The sequence below is a fragment of the Numenius arquata genome, chromosome 2 (genome assembly GCF_964106895.1).
Source record: "Numenius arquata chromosome 2, bNumArq3.hap1.1, whole genome shotgun sequence".
In the NCBI taxonomy this organism is placed as follows: domain Eukaryota; kingdom Metazoa; phylum Chordata; class Aves; order Charadriiformes; family Scolopacidae; genus Numenius; species Numenius arquata.
Genome location: NC_133577.1, coordinates 55,493,554 through 55,512,034, shown reverse-complemented (window position 1 = coordinate 55,512,034; position 18,481 = coordinate 55,493,554). Strand labels below are relative to the sequence as shown.

At 39.9% G+C, this 18,481-nt stretch overlaps 2 protein-coding genes across 2 annotated transcripts in view; one reads left to right on the top strand and one right to left on the bottom strand.

The window, feature by feature from the left end:
* Positions 1–1,391: 1,391 nt before the first annotated feature.
* On the bottom strand, positions 1,392–15,426 carry ERLEC1 (endoplasmic reticulum lectin 1). The gene is given in 15 exon segments (XM_074144299.1): positions 1,392–1,670; positions 2,076–2,151; positions 2,351–2,428; positions 2,854–2,978; positions 3,483–3,542; positions 4,200–4,361; positions 4,779–4,908; positions 7,354–7,577; positions 9,932–9,972; positions 11,916–11,979; positions 12,120–12,197; positions 13,071–13,151; positions 14,379–14,483; positions 15,182–15,372; positions 15,375–15,426. Coding segments are annotated over 15 exon segments (1,539 nt in total). The 3' UTR covers positions 1,392–1,598.
* A 22-nt stretch (positions 15,427–15,448) lies between these two features.
* The window catches only part of ASB3 (ankyrin repeat and SOCS box containing 3), a 29,823-nt gene continuing 26,790 nt past the window's right edge, over positions 15,449–18,481 (top strand). Inside the window, exon 1 of the mRNA XM_074144297.1 lies at positions 15,449–15,474. The gene's annotated coding sequence lies outside the window, so the exon portion shown is untranslated. The remainder of the gene's footprint in view (positions 15,475–18,481) is intronic.

Below are 18,481 nucleotides of genomic sequence, written 5' to 3'. Positions count from 1 at the left end.
TTCTGGTGTTCTACACTATATGAGACAATGAAATGGGTTCTTACGTTGCAACAGTCTAGCAGTTTAACTTGGTCGTTTGGGTAGTATTCAATTAGTCATATGCCATATGGCTGGCAGTTTTCCGTTTGACAGTTATGAAATTCCTATACCTTGCACAACAGTTTGAGAGAGGAGGAAACGTAGTGGTTTTACGTACATGATCAAGGCACTAAATGTACACCATTGCTACCGACGGAAATGCTGCCCAGCTTCTGCCTCTTCTAGCACACGCATCATTACAGACCCCATACAATGTTCTCAGCCTCACCGTGGTGGAACTTAACCTAAGAGACAGCATTCAGTAACCGCTCTCAGCTCAGGGCAGACACTGGCAGTGTGACTAGAGGACACACACGTAATCCTGTCTCTGATTTGGAGTAACTCAGCCACAAAATAAGTGATCAATGTCACACCTGGTAAAAGTACTGAAACGTCTTTCCGATAGACCTACAACGTTCTCCTGAGGGAAGGAAATCCCCGAGGGTACAGTGGGTGTTGGCTATAAACCAATGACTTGCAACCTTTTTTTCTTACCTCTTTGAAAACTGTTTTAGAAGCATAAAGGAAATCTACTTGAGATACCCCTGTCACAGAATATTTCAGTTATCTCCTAGGAATGCATACTGCCAGCAGACTAAAGCTTCGTGTGCCTGCACCAAAAATCTTATTTGTGAGGTAGGCATGCCACCAGAAAACAGACCTCCAGCCTGGTACTGGCCATTAAGAGGCAGGTGGATGGACCAAGTCTTTGTCACTGAAAAGGAAAGCACTCAGGCACACCTGTAACACACCCGGCTGAATACAGACAAGCGGGAATCTAGAGCTCTAGCTGATATTGACAACTCTGCCACAAAAAATGCTGATTGTAGATCACTACTATCATACCTTAGCATCCTTAGAAGCAAAACAGCAAATCTGACAGATGTCAGTAAGAATGTTCAGCAAAATAAATATATTAAGATAAACCCTACAATGTTAATATAAAAAAACCCAACCAATCCCAAAAGAGTCCTGGAAAGCAGCCCAGGCTGGGAGAAGAAATAGCAGCTGAAGGAAGGTGAGGTAAGAGGAGGGAGGACTGTGATATTAATACAGTTCCAAGCAATCAAACCGAGGTAACATTTGTGTTTGGACAAAGTAAGTTACAGCAGTAGAAGAATTATTAGTGTTGTAGTGGCTGCTGAAGGCTCCTGAGCAAGAAGCGTTGGTTCACTTTTTCATTCTGTTGGCAGCTAAACTCCTCACTTGAAGCTGGTACCTTGTTTATTTTGCCTTTTTAAAGTTGATAATTCATACCTTAATGATGATGACGATGATTGCAGAACGTGTCATACACAAGTCAAACAGGGAATGCCAGACAAGATTTTAATCATTAAAAGTTTATCGATAATCTCTTATATACACAGTACACACAAAGTGGTTTGTAAGTCCCTCATCGAGTTCCGCTGGTGAGGTTGGGTGGCTGAAAGCTGCTCTCCGCCTTTGTCATCTCACAGAGGGGATGTTAATGTGGCAAATGGCAGCGGGGTTGTTGACAAGTATGGCTTGCTTCACGGGCTTTAGCTGGGCACTGAAAGGAGCCCATACTCATCTGCTGTATCCAGAATTTTACAGATGACTGGAGACTCCACCTTGAACATAAGAGATCAAAACATTAAAGACTACGAAAATGTTGATAAACTTTTACAAGAGATTGCAACAGATACCATGAGATTAATGACAACAGATTGCAAGAGGCACAGTACTCCAGCATTGCTTTGTAAAAGTCAGTAAGTTCTTTTTACTTTTGGGTATGACTTCTGTAGCTTATTAACAACAGAACTACTGTAATTAATAATGAATCCCCTTCCTCTAAGCAAATGCCATTGCACAAAAAGCAGTGCTTGGTTAGCAGCCACATATATGGGCTAAAGTACAGTACGGGAATCTCTTGGGATGAGTCACTGGAAGGAAGGGACTATTTTAAACATGCACCTGGAGACGTCCTCTACTAGGTGGCACCTGGTCTTAGGTAATTCAGGTTTGTCTTTACATACCCCAAGGATGTATTGGCAAGAATGAGGCTCTAGCATATATATGGTCACAGCATGAGGGGAATCAGATTCTTTACATCTGGAAATGGAAGAGAAATTTTGTAGTGTTTAGCATGTAGTAAGCACAAAACTAAACCGTGTATTTCCCTAGTATCTGTAGCATTTTTACTAAGCTAACAGTGATTATTTTCTAAGCTTTATGAAGACAACAGAGGCTTTCCCCTCTGACATAGGAAGCAGAGACACAAAACATCAGTTAACTAAAAAAGTTAACTTACTTCAATTTCACGGTCACCTGCCTTGGCTTGTCTGTTAAGTCGCAAACATCTCCATTTCCATAGAAATGAGACACCATCCTGTCACAAACGATTGGAATGAAAAAGTTTGGAAATATTAAACACCGTTCTTAAGCACACAGCTAACCTGTGTGATACAGTATCTCATAATTCTTCAAATAGTTAACTCTAATATAGAAAACAATGAAGTACCACGCTGTATTTCAGTTATTGCAGAAGCAAATAATTATTCACTATTGGAAGATTTATTTCTCTGCATCATATCCAGAGTGTTGAATTCCCTATTCTGATGTTGCACGTTGATTAGGGGGGAGAAAAATAAATCTATACCCACTGCTTTTACCAGTTTATTGTATCTATTCATAAACTGAATATTCACACACTGTAGAAGTGGGCCCTGGCATTTATGTTCTTCCCTATCACAAGTATGAGACCAATTCAGGAACAGCCAGCCAAAGCAGTGATCATGGTGACTGTATCCGTACCTAACTGTCTGTGTGCCGTCTTCTCTCAGATAGTAGGTTCTAGCAGCGTTCTTCCTGGACCATTCAATGTGTTCCTCCTTGCTCCAGGTACCCACAACCACAGAAGTCTTGCCGCTTTCCTTATCCTAGAAAAGAAAAAACTGGTAATTACACCTTGTATTATACAATTCCGATTAGCAGTGAGGATATTTTAATGGTGCGTAGAACATCACTTCTAGAGCAAGTCTGCTGCTGTCAACATAACATGTTCTTGCATTTGGGACAAACTACGACTGATCTTGTATCAGGGTCAAGAGTCAAGCTGATGGTCTCTTCACAACAGCCACCCAGCCTGTGTGAGCTGATAAAAGTGTTTTGATGACTAGAAGAGCATTCCCACAAACACACCCACATTTTTTCAGCTTTGATTATCACTGTGCTCTACCTGACATGGTACCTACATCCGCCTGCATTAACTTAGGCAGCACACAGAGGATTTATTTTCTGAAATCCAACTTTTTAAACCCAAGATATTGATCAGCCAAGAAAAGGATGCTTCTTTTTTCAAACTGTAGACAGATTCTGTAACCCCTTTTTTTCCCCCACACCCACAGCCATCTACTGCAGAACATAAAACTATTTAAACATACCTCATGATACTGATGAACGTATTTGCCATAGCAGAATTCGTACTTCCACCAACCAACACCCTAGGGAGAGGTATAACCTCAGCATTCAAACAAAACCCCAAACCAAACAAAGCACCCCAAAACAACCACATCCATTTCCCTCCAGACCCTAAACCACTGGCTAATTTAGCTGTAAAGCTCCGTACTTATTAATTAGATATGTTAATTCAAGGTTTGCACTGAGAGAATCTCTTATTAGGCTAACTGACCTATGTCTGGCAAGGGCCAGAATTAATGAGTTTAAGCAAAGACTCTTGGAAGATCTGCAAAGGACTAAATTCCTTCAACTATTTGTATACTATCTGCATCTTTTAAAGAAATACTTTCCTCTTTCAAACACAGGGAAAACTTCAGATACCTTTGTTATGATGGCTGTTCTCTCAATAAGTTTTATCAGATTTTTTTTTTCTTCTCATTAACAAAATCAGCACTGAAAAATTCCCATGACCTACTTTAATTTCACACTCCATTCAAATAAATTGAATTTCAACAGGAAGGTTACAGATACCTTTCTGGCATAGACTTTGGTGTATAAGCCTTCCCTGTATCAGTGCAGGAAAAGGCAATTATTATATAAGAATGCAATTATCAGAGTTCATTGAAAAAATAAACAAATACATAAACCAGTATGTGCAATTAAGGAGTAGCTATTTTATTAGGCATAGCTTTATTTCTCACCCCATGGAAGCAGTAGGAACCACTAAGAAATTCCTTTATAAGTTGGTCATCAGTTAATTTGGAGATGTGAGTTGTTCCCACAGTTAATAGTTGATGGCTTCCAACAGCAACAGGCTTATGAATGGAAGAAAATTTCTCTTCTTTTGTTGAATGCATTTCTTCCTGAAATTAAAGTATATACAAATACACCCATTTAGATCTTACGTCCCTTGCAAAGTCTGATAAATTAAAAGTTACTTAATACTAAGTGAAGTAGGCTGTAGGAAAAAGTATGAAAGCGTTTTGTCACTGTTTTCACTGTTTCAGCATAGTTGAAAAAACAAAAGTCAAAAACTTCACGTTTGTAAACTGTAGGCTACGAAGGCTACAAAAGTTTTAAATTAGCAGCCCAAACATACTTGCTTTGTTTTCCTTCCAAATAAAGCAAGTTACAGATGACTTCAACAAGCTTAAAGACTGTTTGAAAGACTGAGGTGGTCTTAGAAAGCTGCGTAAGAGAACTTATTCCACAGAACACGTTGTATGTGTTACAATGTGGAAAAATCAGCATTTTTCTATTTAAAATTAAACAGTTCTTACCTCCTTAACCCTTCTAAAAGGCATCTTCATAATTTCTTGCTGTTTCTCCAGCTGTTCCAGATTATGGGGTTTAAGTGGGGATCCTGGTAGAGACTGGCAAAAGATGTCATTCACGGGGGAAGCCCTGAACCTGTCCAAACAAGTTAGCAATACATCACTTACTAAAGACATACTTTTTTATTGCTCTGTGTTTCTGACTGAACTGGCCCGAGATGTCTATTCTTTTTTCTCATACTTGCACCATTTCAGCCAAAGTTACACTGCTCTTACAGCTGATATAAATACACTTTTTGCCCAGCATAGTCTCACTCCTAACGCTGCCAGACAACTGGCAGTGCAATCTGACCCCCCTTTGTCAAAAGGGAAAAGCTGCACCTTAAAAGGCACATTGCATTGTATGTGTACCATGAGTGTAGTGTCATAGCTCCACAAAACTCTCTCAGAAGCTAGGAAATGGCAAAGGTCAAACTTGATAGATGCAGTTACTTTATAATTAAAAGAATACATTCTTATATTACCTGACACGTATGGTTTTTCATACTGCATATATACCCATTATTCCTTTATCACTCTCTTTATGAGCTATGGCTGCAAAATGCAGCTTATTTCAGGAAAGAAAAAGCCAAGACATGGAGCAGAATTAACACAGCTTTCTCCTTAGTTTACACAAATGAAGGTCTCATTAAAACACCAAATAAGCCTTAACAGAAAATATTAAAGGAAAGCAAAGATCAAGACAAAAATCATACTGACAAATGAAGCATTTGTTCAGTATCCATTGCTCATCTCATTGAAAAGGTCCTGTTTAGAGAAAGCTTATTTACAAAATGTATATGCAGATACTGCTTCAGAGGCAAGATGGCTTTTTGTGACGTCCTCCTAGGAGGATTCTGTAATACACAGCAGCAATTGTACAATCATCACCACCAGAGTTAAAACAATCTGAAAACATTTCCCAAATTGTAGTTGCACTCTAGATTAAATAAGCCCTGTACCAAAGAAGACTAGTTTTATCTGACTTTTATTTAAACAGCATCAAGACTAACAGTTACAGAAGACAAACACTTTTCACTGCCTTCCTCCCTGTTCCCAATTCCCACCAATTTAAAAGAAAAAGTCAAATTGTACCCAAATAAGAACGACAACTAATGGATATGCTTTTGGCAAGTTAATGCAAAGTGCATTATTGGATAAGATAATGGGTGTAGAGGAAAAGCACTGGTGGCTGAAGTACTGCTCAGTGTGGTTCTCAGGAACACGAGAGGAAAAGTGCATTTAACTTAAAAAGAGGTTTGTTCGTTACCTCTGCTGACACCAAACAGCATTCCCACCCTGTTATCTCCACCCATCTTTATTTACTAAGATGACATGTAAGTGGGAGAATAAAGATGTTTATTTTAAGTCCTTCCTGCTAATGGCCGCGAAGCCTCCCATGCCTTCCCTTTGGAACGAGGTAGCAGCTTGAGGTTTTATTCCAGGTTATTGTTTAACAGAACAATTTGCCTGTGCACCTTCTGTTTTCTACTGATACAGAAGCTTAACGGACTCATAGTAAACAGATAATCATGTAATAGATAAGCGCAACAGATAACATAGTATTACCAAGCCCATCTACATGAGAAAATTTATAATTGCTACTAAATATTTAACAATAGCATAACTTATTTACTCTAACTGGCAAGTGTCTATAAAACACACAATTGAGGATTTTGTCCTTTAGACTTTGTTGCCTATTTCAGAACAGTGATTAAATACTCACTTGTTCTGATGTACATGGGAAATTCAGAACTCCTGTCCATTATTTCCCCCTTCATTTGTATGTCATATTCACTTTGCAATTCTGTTTACATCCCTTGAAAGGTCAAAATTCTGTACTATTGAAACTAAGGGTATCCTTTAGACGCATGGTACAACTTGGGGGTGGAAGCAGGGGGAGGTGGGGAAGGAATCCTAAACATGATTTTTGGAAAATAACACTGAAATTGTGAATTCTTCAAATTCTTCGTATGAAAATGACCTATGCAGCTGAAGGGAAGCAATGAAGCAGATGGAAGGGAGCTCCTTAAGTTGGGAGTACTGCTAAAATAAATGTTAAGGTCACGGCTGAAGACCATACTTTTGTTTTCTGAAATTACAGAAGCTGAGTCTATGCACACATATAATGCACATATGCAATCTGCAGTCTTTGAATACCATTAAGATGATCCCCAAAGACTTTGAAATCATAAACTAGGAGGAGAGAGGGTGTTCTTAATTTCCCTGCAGCCTTAATGCCCTAGTTTGTGTTTCTCCAGAATGACAGGGCTAGAAACTTACCTGTTGAAAATCAAGTTATACTTCCCATCTGCTTCTCATATGGGATCAATTACTAGAGACTTACAAAATGCAAATATTGTGCAACTTAACATGAAAACTTAAAACATGGCAAAACTGCACACGCCAAAGTAAGTACATAAAAGCATCACAGCTCTGTACCAGAAACCACAGCTGGATATATGACTTCTATAAACACAGATGTGCATAGAAATTGATAAAAATTTGAAGTCATAATGTTAGCCAAAATTGAGTACCTTACCTATATTTAGGATGATTGCATAACAGAGGTGTCAATATAACCACTTCATATTCACAGGTTGTCACTTCTGCTACTGAAAGAATCTCATGTTTAGCTTCTGGATGACAGATGTACATCATTGTACTTGATCTGGGTAGGTTTTGTCTCAAGCTACAAGGTGTGCCGTTTCCCATTTCTACAGGATAGTATGGGGTCATCTGCCCTTCTATATTTTTTGTAGGTATCTAGGTGAAAGAAAGTAAAAGTTAAGAATCACAGTAAAGTTCCTTTGACCATTCTGAAACAAAAAATGCTATTTCATTGTGCAGAGCCAGCACTACTGGATTGAAACAAGCTCCTGTGTAGTTACTTGGTGTTTCTGCAACATCCAAACACATTCTGGTTTATTACCTCCAGCACAGCACTGCACAAATGCACTGAACCACACGAGATCTGACTACAAAGCCCAGCTGTATCTCACTGCAAAAGCAACTGGTTTCTCTGCACAGGCAGCCTGGTATTTCAGTTCTAAGAAAGCTTGCCAGCTGGGTGCAGTGTTTTGGAAGAGCACCAAGCCAGCTGTGTTCACTCTGTAGTCTAGAAGACAGAGAGATGTGAGTAGCTCTGCCAGATTCAGCTCAGGTCTTCACTTCAGTGCCAGGCCATGAAGAATCTAAAAACACCCCTGCAAAGTCATCCTGCACTACACCTGCACTACACCACAGCATCCCCAGCCTGGGCTGTTCCTTATCCTGAGTATCCCATGCCACCTGTTATTGTGCCTAACAAAGTTAATGATATACACAAAGTAAATCCTACTTTTGTACACACTTTAAGTAAGCCTTCTTCAGACTTGTTCCGTCATATGTTTCATTCAACTTCCACTTTAAGAAATTAATTCCCCAAACTGGTAAAAGTCTCTCTCCTGGCTCCTCTCTCAGAGGCAGCTGAAGTTCCTGGGTACCAAAAGTTCTGTGTGCAAAAGTCATGCTGGAACCCACAAACTAGCCCTTTTTCTGCTTATCTTGCCTGAGCTAGTAAAGGTTTTTGATGCACAACAAATCAGGCTCTGTGCTAAAAGGTGGTGGTACCTTCTGTGGCCAGGACACTAACCTGGGGAACCTGAGAGCCTTCTGTATCTCACCTACTTTGGTTTTCAAACCATGTTACCCTGTCACAGGCCACTGACTCTCTCCTCCTGAAAACTGTTCCATCATGAATGAAACAATGAGACATTCATGAGGTTAAAGAATGAACATGCTGGCAGCTTAATTGCTCGGGCACTCCTTGGCTTCCAGTCACTTATCCACTCTATACTTCAATATTCAAAGGTCGAAATGAAGATATATTCTGGTTGTGTACAAAAGAGCTGACAAAAAAAGATACCAGTGCCTTCCCTTTCTATCTTTCTGAATGAAACAACTGGTTTTTCCTTAAAAATTGAAAAATGATGCCTACGCATTTCACTGAAGGTAACTATTCAAGAAATCTAAATGCAGACAGCTGCTGTCTGCACACAACTGAAAGGCACCCCAGCAGGCCTTGAGATAAATCTCTAGTTGCAACAGTTTTCGGTTACTTTAAGCTCCACCCAGCTGCGTTGTGTATTCTTTCCCTTTCATGACTAGAGATTCCACACAAATTGCAAGTCCTTATGGACTGAAACCAAGACAGTGTGTGTACATCAAAAATACTGTCAAAAAAAAAAAAGTCAGTAAAAGACTTCACTTCTGAAATAAAAAAAAAAATAAATTACATTATAAATAACCTACTTTTCTTTAATTTCAAAGAGGCATAACTGTCACTGCCCTTAGAATGGGCCACATTCTGACTTAGGTCTACCCCCCCAACTACTTCCCAAATGCTTATCAGGCATGTATATCTTCTGAGATCCACCACAGAACCACTTGGTGCTATGTAAATCAGCATTACAAAGAACATGTAGACAAAAATTTCATTTCAGAATTAAAATGAAGATGGAAATAAGGTAGGGGCATGTCTGTCCACGGGTCAGATACACTATTGCTCATTCCAAACTCCCAACGTACTTCAGGTACTTCCATTGTTTTGCTATAAAGTTCGTAACTCAGAATTGAGTTTTGGGGCCTAAACAGACAGAGAAGTTCCCAAAAGGAAAAGGGAAGAACGGAGTTTTATGGGATGAGCCATCAAGTCAGCTAAGAAATCTTTTAGGGATTTTGTGCTGTAGGATTTTGTTAGGCATTTCTCCCTACCCAAAATGCACAGAAGTGTCACTAAGGGAATTGGGATCTCTGATGTAGCTGGAAAAATAACTATTGCTAGACCATAATGTGACTTTGTGGTTATTTGTATTGTCTTCACAGAAGAAGAGTATTAATTTATCTAGTTTAAGATCAGCGTAACTAATGTAAGTAAGTAGAAGGGCAAGAAATTTGACTAGCTAGACTAAATATGCTTTCTGAGCTGGGACTGATAATCAAAAGTGAGAAAAACACAGCTCAGGAAAAGTTTCATTTTTTGATACTCCTTTTGGTAGGGGACTAATTACATAATCTCATCATATATAAATTGCCTCCACTGTTGACGGCAAAAGTTAAAATAGATGTTTTTCACTTGCCTCTTTTGCACTTTCTTTTGGATTTTCCTTCTCTTCTTGATCTAGGGAATAATTAAGAATGAGGTAAGCATAAAATCCGTGAACTTGAAATAAAGTGAAATTATATACAGAGAAGTTTGTATGTTTTGTGTATGTGCTAGTGCTTTCCATGTAAACTCCCAAGAGTCAATTTCACGAACTTGCAGGTGCAAAAGAGGAAAGGCAGGCAATAAACAGTGATCTCGGGTCCAGAGCAAACAGAATGAAGTATGAGTTAGCATCTTCTTAAAATAAATTGGAATTTTGTAAGACAGGCTAAATCCAGTCCTAGCACCACAGGAAGGGCCTCAGTGCAAAGGAACATGTCACTACTGCTGTTCTTTGAGAGGTAGCTGACTACTTTTTTCACAGTGAGTGAATTAAATTACAGGCTGGGACAATAAACAGGCAAGTACTTCAGCCCACCCACTAGCCAGCCCCAGAGGGTATGCTTGTAGGAAGTAGTAAGGCCAGACTGCACGCCATATATCGTGACAGTAAACATCATGACAAGGCAGGCGTTTCAAGCTGTCACAGGTGAGAGCTATCCTTAGCCTCCCCAACTGCTTCAGGAGACAGTCTGGACTCCATTCAGAACTAGGTGAGCAAAAGGCCACTCTGCTTTGCTGTCACCCATTCAGATGTTCCAAGTTTACTGTATCGCACTTGTGAATTCAGCTCACAGTGGTTTAAAGAAACCATCTATGTTATTTTTTAAGAGAAGTAGTGTGAACTGCTGTATAGGAAGCATAGAAAGAATACAGTCTGCCACCTAAGAGGAAAGGACACAAGATCAACATCCTAAAAGACTCAGATATAATGACTTGAAATATCACCACATGTAACTTCAGCATTTAGCCCCACAAAAGAACTGGTAATTCAAATTAAACATTTTGTTTTCTGCACAGCAGCGTGTAGGGAGAATTAGGCATTTCTGCACAGGATTGAAGACAGCACAAACAAGCACTGTAACTCACTAATAAAGAAATGCCAAACAATGCAGTTTCTGAAGCCATGTTTCTTTTCAGGACTAAGATACCTAACTGAAGGTTACAGGTAGGAATTCAAATGAATGGGATTAATAGCACTAAATCCCCCCCAAGATTGAGGCGTTCCAGTTAATCACCTTTATGAAGAGAAAAATGCTGGTGCCCATCTTTTACTTACTAGCCTAGAATTAAAAAAAAAGAAAAAAAACCAACCCCCAAAAAAGTCCCAAACACTAGATTATGTTGTTTCTATTGTTTCTATCAACGCTGATGAATGAACACTTAGTCTGTGGATTTTTGGAGTTCTTTGGACTAATATACTGCCAAAGTGTTCACCCAGGGAAGCTGATTTTGGCAGGTACAACCACAGAAACTCCAGCATTTACAATAATTTACGAGAAAAAAATTGAAGTGTCCAGAAAATTAATTATTCTAAATTGCAGTTTGAGTTTGGGGCTCAGCTACCTATTTTCCACTGAAGTCCTGCTTTAGGCACTTCAGTATTTCTGAAGATCTGCACCAGGATCCCCAAAAAAGACTATCAAACAGTTCCAAGGATCAAATCTACCTGCAAAAGCTAAAAGTATATGGGTTTGCAGACTACGTTTGATTACAGAATAGCAGAGCCCAAGATGTGCTACACACTCTGCCCTCTGCTCAGAAAGAGAGTAGCAACGGGCTACATTATCAAAGTTTGGTCTGGCATATATTGGTTCTATTTCTCATACTAACTGCTTTCTTCCCCTGGCAAATTAAGGACTCAATTAGACAGCATGGTAAAATTGACAGAATGGAAGTAATGTAAGGAGTTCACTGAAAACAATACATTTTGATTAAAAAAAAACCAACACATAATCTACAAAATTGTATTCTTTTGCACTGATAATCAGTTTTTTACAGCATATTTCTCAGACAGTAATAATTAAAAACCGAAGAATTAAAAGAGCATCAGCAAAATAAAATAATCTAAGACAAACCTGGTTCTGATAATGGGTTCTTTATCATCATATTCCCCAAATAGTATTCTTGAATGTTAATTTTCTACAATCAAAAGAAGTTAAAATAAACTTCAGTTACTTTTTTCCATACTTTTTCAAGCATACAGGCATTCCAAGTCCTCTACAGGAGTTAAGCATGAACATGCCAGTGGAAAAGGGGGTTGTAAATTGTAACAAGCCTACCTGTCCCGTTTCCTTCTCCTCATGATACTGACGGATGTGTTTCCCGTGGCAGACCTCATAAGTCCAGTAAGATTCAATCTTTAAATAAATAAATATGTTAAGATGCATTACACCCCCCCCCAAAAAAAACCCCAAACAACAAAATCTTGCATTTTGCAGCAATGAAGCACAGCCCAAGCAGGTGGACGTGGGCACCCTCAAAACCAATACAACAGTAAGAAGTCTCAGTATTCCCCAAGCATTTTGACGATGTTCCAAATAAACAGAACAGGCAGTTTCCTTAACTTTCACGTGGATAAAACAAAGGGAAAAAATGAAATAAGATGTAAAGACTAAATTTGCTCCCAAATTACTGGAGCTAAGCTGTAGCAACCAAGCACAGACTCGTTTTGGCAACTGCCATAGGTACAGGCTGTTTACCAATTGTGCTTGACTCACTCTTCCTTCCTCAAGGGCTTGTGTAGGATGTTGCATAGGTATAATACTCGGCCGCTTTCACTCTCTCTGGTTCTCAGTACCAATTTGTTTGGTATTAGGCTTGTTCTTGCATTGTAAGACACGAGTCTTTGAATCAGAACGACAGTTGATGAAAACCTGGAAAACTTTCAGAATATCTAAAAGTATGTTTGCTTTGGTCTTCTAACACTTTCTGAGAAATGCTTTTGATTAGTCTGTCACACATTGTGACTTGACTCCTGGAAGTAACTATTTTAAATCCACATTTTAAAATTGCTACTATAGCAACCCAATTGATTTTAATCCTGACATCTTCAATTATACAGAAATTTATCAGCAATATTAAGATATAGTAATTAAGCTGTAGAGACCTTGATTGAATTAGCACTTGAAGTTTGAGACAGTTATCCAAACAGTTTACTACGCTAAGTAGTAAATGAACTGGATTGTAAACTTTCAATTAGTATTCAAATTATCAGCACAGAAGTAACATACTCTATACGAACAGCTACTTTGTTTAAAAAGAGGTTCCAGCAACTCTCCTGGAGTAGGACCTTTGTAGTCCTTTTCTTCTTCCTAGAACAGAAGGATATTTCATTACATTAAAATTAATAGTGGTTTGGTTAGTTAATATTCATTTACAATATTAAAAAAAAATTGCAAAATTAAAAGGTACGAAATCTCATTAATTCCTGCCCTGAAGGATCTGTGTGGTGATTAGACCAAAAAAGAAAAAAAAAAAATTTAGTTTAGTAAGAAGGAGCCAATAAAAGTTACAAATAAAGTAGTGAAAACAGAAAAGTTTTGCAGTATAAAAAATACACATGTGGCAAAAGAGTAAGAGCTCTCTGTTTGCTCATGTCCAGAATGGCAGCTTGGGGTGCAAACAGGAAAACAGCATCAACAATCTTTTCATTTGTTAGTCAACGCTGATGTTGTACTGATGCACTGTAATTGGAACATCACCCAGCTTTTACAAAATTTAAAAAAAAAAAAAAGGATCAAAAAAGCGCATACATAATACTGTGGAAGTTTATTTCCATGTATTTTTCGCTCTATAAACATGAAGAGATTTCCACACAGTTCTTCAGTACTAAAGATTTCTCACCTACACTGAAGCACTCTGTACTGTCAGTCACTTAAAGGATGAGGGCTATGTCAAAATGGAGGTGCCTAACACAGGCATACAGCTTGGCTGTGCAAGTTCTCACAGTGTGAAAAAAACATTGGAGGAACAAATGACCAACGATAAACCACACCAAAGGCCTCCCCAACCTATCTTCTCTTGTACAAACAAATGTATTATATACTTTTTTTTTTTCTTCGTTTAAACCCCACATTGTACATTCAGATATCCAATTGAGGAAGTGATGATGGAGAATAAAAATTATTGATTGAAGTGGTTGAAGCTTGACTGGAACAGTATTTTCAGATACAGTGACTACGACAGCAGTGTTAACAACTATAAAGGTTGTTAACTGGCCTAGAATTTGACAATGCTACTTAAAATACAAGAATTTCCCAATCAGTGAAAGGCCTAGCAATAAACAGAACATTAGAGCAACCGTTTGTTGCCAAATAAGGACTTTAAGATTGTTCAGACTGGCACCACTTTGTATAGAGCTAGTATGTAATACAAAGTGAAGGCATCTACTATAAACCGTGCAAACGTGAAGCATTCTAAAGATGGTTTTTCTTTTACAGGAGAAAAAAAAAAAGTGTTTATTTTGAAAAAAAAAAGTAACTGAAAAGATACTGTAAAAGACTTGCTCACTATTATAAAAAAGACTTGACTGAACTTACCTCATTGCCGCTTGCTATCAGTGGAAGTATACATTTATATTTTTCTTTATCCACAGTGGTCATTATAATGTAGTTATCCTCTTTGTACAGGACACCAGTTGTAGGCTATGAAAACAACCAATCTATGGATTAGTCAGGTGGTTTTTTTTTTTAATGTTACTTGCTAGAAATATTCCTGAATTCATGGCCGGTACAGTTAATTCACAAGGCAGGTGCTCCAGTGTATTTCCTGGAGACGTCACAAGACTGGGCTTTGGCACCTCAGCTTGCTAGCATTTGCCTGCCTTCTCCTTTGCCTCCATCCTTCTACCTCCAGCCACATCCCTGCGCTCCTCCTCGCTCATCTTACTCCTGCTTACCTACTTCCAAGTCCTTATAAAGGACCTTTATTAAAGAAACAGGCTCACCAACCATTACATTTGCAACCGGCTATTCCCACCTTGACTTTCAGGGCAGATTTCCCCGGCATTTCCCCAGCTGACAGACTCAGGCCGTGGCCTGAACTCTCCCTACGCCCCGCTGCGTGTTGCAGCCACTGCTCGCCACCGCCGCCGAACCCGCAGGCGATGTTTGAGGCACGGCCATGTAGAGAGCACCCCGAACCCAAACACACCCCCCGCGCCGCAGGGGGGTCACAGGCAACCGACCGGCCTGAGGCGGCGCCGGCCCTCGGACCCACTGCCCGCCGCCCGGGCTGCCCTGTAACGGTTATACCCACCCGGCTCCCCTGGCTGAGAGAGGCTGCGAGGGAGGAGCGAGACCCCCCCTTACCCCCTTGATATTCCCCACGCCCCGGTACCGACCAGACTGAACTCGGTGCCGGGCCAGTTCACCCTGAAGGGGATGTCGTCGCTGAGCTGAGGGAGAGCACGGCCGCCCTCGGCCACCGCTGCCGCCGCCACCACCGCCGCCGCAGCCGCCAGCAGCCCACAGAACGGCGCCCGTGCAGTGGGCGCCCGGTGCCGGCAGCCCCTCATGCCGGCTGGCGGCTCGCGGGAGGGCGGGCAGCGCCGCCGCCACGTCTGCTTCCGCCGGGGCCGATCAACATCCGGGGCAGCCGCCGCGCGCCGCCCAGGCTCTTGGCGGGAGGCGGCTGGTGAGTGAGCTGAGGGACGGGGCTGAGCGAGGAGTCCCCGTTTCTCCGCGGAAACCCGTGCAGAGCCTGGGGGGCGAGGGGGGGATAGGGGGTGGCGGCGCCGGGATCGTTAACGGCTGCGGGGAGGGCTCGGGGAGCGCTCTAAGGGAGCCCCCGCCGCCCGGCCGTTGTTGTGCGTTCGCCTTCGGCTGGCTGAGGAGAAGGAGAAGAAGAAGGAGTCTTCTCTCGGGGGTAACGACTGCAGTCGCGCTAAGTTCTGCTAGTTAGTGATTCTTAATAAATCCTAATGAATCCTAATTTGGTAGACACTATGATGTTTACTGAGAGAAGTATGTGAAGGCAAAGGAAGCAGATGATGCCTGGCAAAATCCCGGTGGTGATGGAGAAAGGTAACTGGGTGATGCATCATCAGTTCAGGTGGTTTGGTTTAAGATGTTTTGTTTCAGGACATTCTTCATTGCTGTTTTGCCAGCAGAGTGATGTGTGTACGCGCTTTCAAATTTACGTTGAGCAAAATTGGCCGAGTCTCTTTGAACTGTTCGAGCAAATGGTTTGAAATTATATCACTTAAAACTTTACTAAATGGCTGCCTCGGGTTTAGACAATACTTTCAGCCTTTGCTACCATAATTTTCTTGTTTAAGAGTGTAATTTTTTTTTCCTGTTAAACTGATGCTGAAGCAGATATAGTTGTACTGGGAGAAGAATTATTCTTCCAGTTCAAGCATGGGCACCATGAGAGGGAAGTGCCAGAATACCTGCAGAGAAGAGACCCAAGTTGCAAAAGGCCAGAAAGATGCAGGCAAGATGTACATTTGAGACAAAGAAGGGCAGCAATTAAAGGGAAGCTACCTTAATAAAAAGTGAGAGGAACAAAGAAATTAATATAAGAATACTGAGGGAGCATGAAGTTGCAATAATCGGGGCTATACTGTAGTTGGTAATCTAAGTGAGTCCATGCCTAGCTTTTGCAGAAGACTGTTAGAGAAGAGTAACTATTTGAAAAACAGTCTCTTTCTAATCTTGCGACAGTCATATACTTGCGTGGTTGAAAGTCAAGATACAGGGCCCTGCTGGGGGCTTGCTATCCTGATGTCTATTTGCAAACCCTCTGCCAGTCAGTAGCTTGGCTGAACAAAGTGGAAAATCATCTTGTAAGAACTTTTTTTGTTACCCAGAACAGACATACAGAAATAGATCGGATGGGGGAGCTGTAGTCAGGTTTTTCCAACATCCTCCACTCCTTAGTTTGAGTAAAGCCTGTATCCACGGGCATACGGGAAAGGGATGGGAAGGGATACACATCAGAGTTAAAGGTGACTAACTTCAGGAAATAATGATATAAATTAGTGATATAATACTGCTAGTGGATTCTGCCATCAATTTTGTAACTTTGTTGCTTTAGCTTTTAAGAGGTAATGGTGTTCAAAATGCAATTTTGGGGGGTGGTGGGGTGTCTGCATGTAAATTATCCATGATACTTTGAGCTAACAAGTACATTTTTTTCTTATGCTTTTAGCAAAACTCTGAAATGTTCAGACTTGTAGAGCTTCTGTTAAGACTGTATGTTTTCCTTTTTTTTTTTTTTTTGGTCGGTTGTTGAAGAACTGCAGGATGATACTTGTGCACTTGTGGTGAAAATTGATTTACTGAATGTGTTAAAGTTATTTTAAGAATTACCAACCATTGCATTCTTTAGTTATCTTTGTGAAATATTTTCATCAAACTTTAGTTTCTAGAAAGCAGCCTAGTCTAGACAGAGTCTGGTCTTTCTGTACCCTTGTGAAAAAAAGAAATTTGAGAGCATGAAAATGGGGATAAAGATGTAGTGATACAACAGCAAGGAAATCATTAACAATTCCTCTTTGTGTGTAGTGAGGGCATGACAGTTAGCTTCGTTTTGTTTTGAAAAGGTCTATGACTCTCCAATCTTTGGTAATTAGTGTGTGCACAAAGTTGTTAAACGCAACCAATGGATAAAAGCAAATCAAAGTTTACATGTATAAAAAAAGAACTCTTAACAGTTCTCTCTGTGTGTCTATAGACAGATAGATATGCATTTACCTGAATGGTCCAGCACAGTTTCCAAATTAGAACAGATTAGGCCAGTCCCATCTGATCTTTGCTGTTTGCTCATCTATGGAAAATACGGAGCACAAAATGTTTTAAAAAGGAAAGACAGAAATTATTGGGGTTCCTACAAAGAATCTCATAATTACCATCTGGTAATTAATTAATCAAATGAATTTGATTTCCCTTGTCCTTGAGTTTTCTTGCATTAAGAAATGCAAATCTGTTTATAGAAGTTTTATGACTAAGTCAGATGACACATTAATTTTGTCAATGGCGGTGAAAATGGGTATGAAGTGTGCTTATTATCAAAAGCTAGACAAAAAAATTAAAATGTTGCATATTCAGGTTAGATTCATATATTCACAGAAGATGATTGCATATTTAATGACTTGCTATCAAATAGTTAATTGATCATACTAAAGAATATCAGATATTACATAAGCTACTTTTTAATATGCTTTTTTATTTTAATTCACATTTTAGCACAATCAAATTAAAGTTTTTGCAGTCTTGGTACAAAACTTACATTTTTTTTTTCCTGTAACTCAAATTAATATAGAACTTTAATTTGGGACATTCCAAAAAAATTTGCAGATATATATCAGCTTATGTACTGCTCAATGGTAATCCCATTCAGCATCATAGGGAGTGTGTATCTTGATCAACTGCCGGGCAAGTTCCTTTTCCTACAAATGACGTTAGACATTTTACTGTGCAGTCACACCAGGGCAGACCATCACTGCATACTACTAAATACTGCTTCCTTCATGCATGGAAGAACAGAGGTCCACGCTGACTGCTTGGTGATTTGAGTTTGTGGATCCCAGGGAGTAAAACTGACAACATGGATATGACTATTGTTTCCTCAAATGCTGTTTGGAAACAAATTTAGAGGTAGCTTCGTGTGTGTGGTTGTATAATAAAACCATATGTAA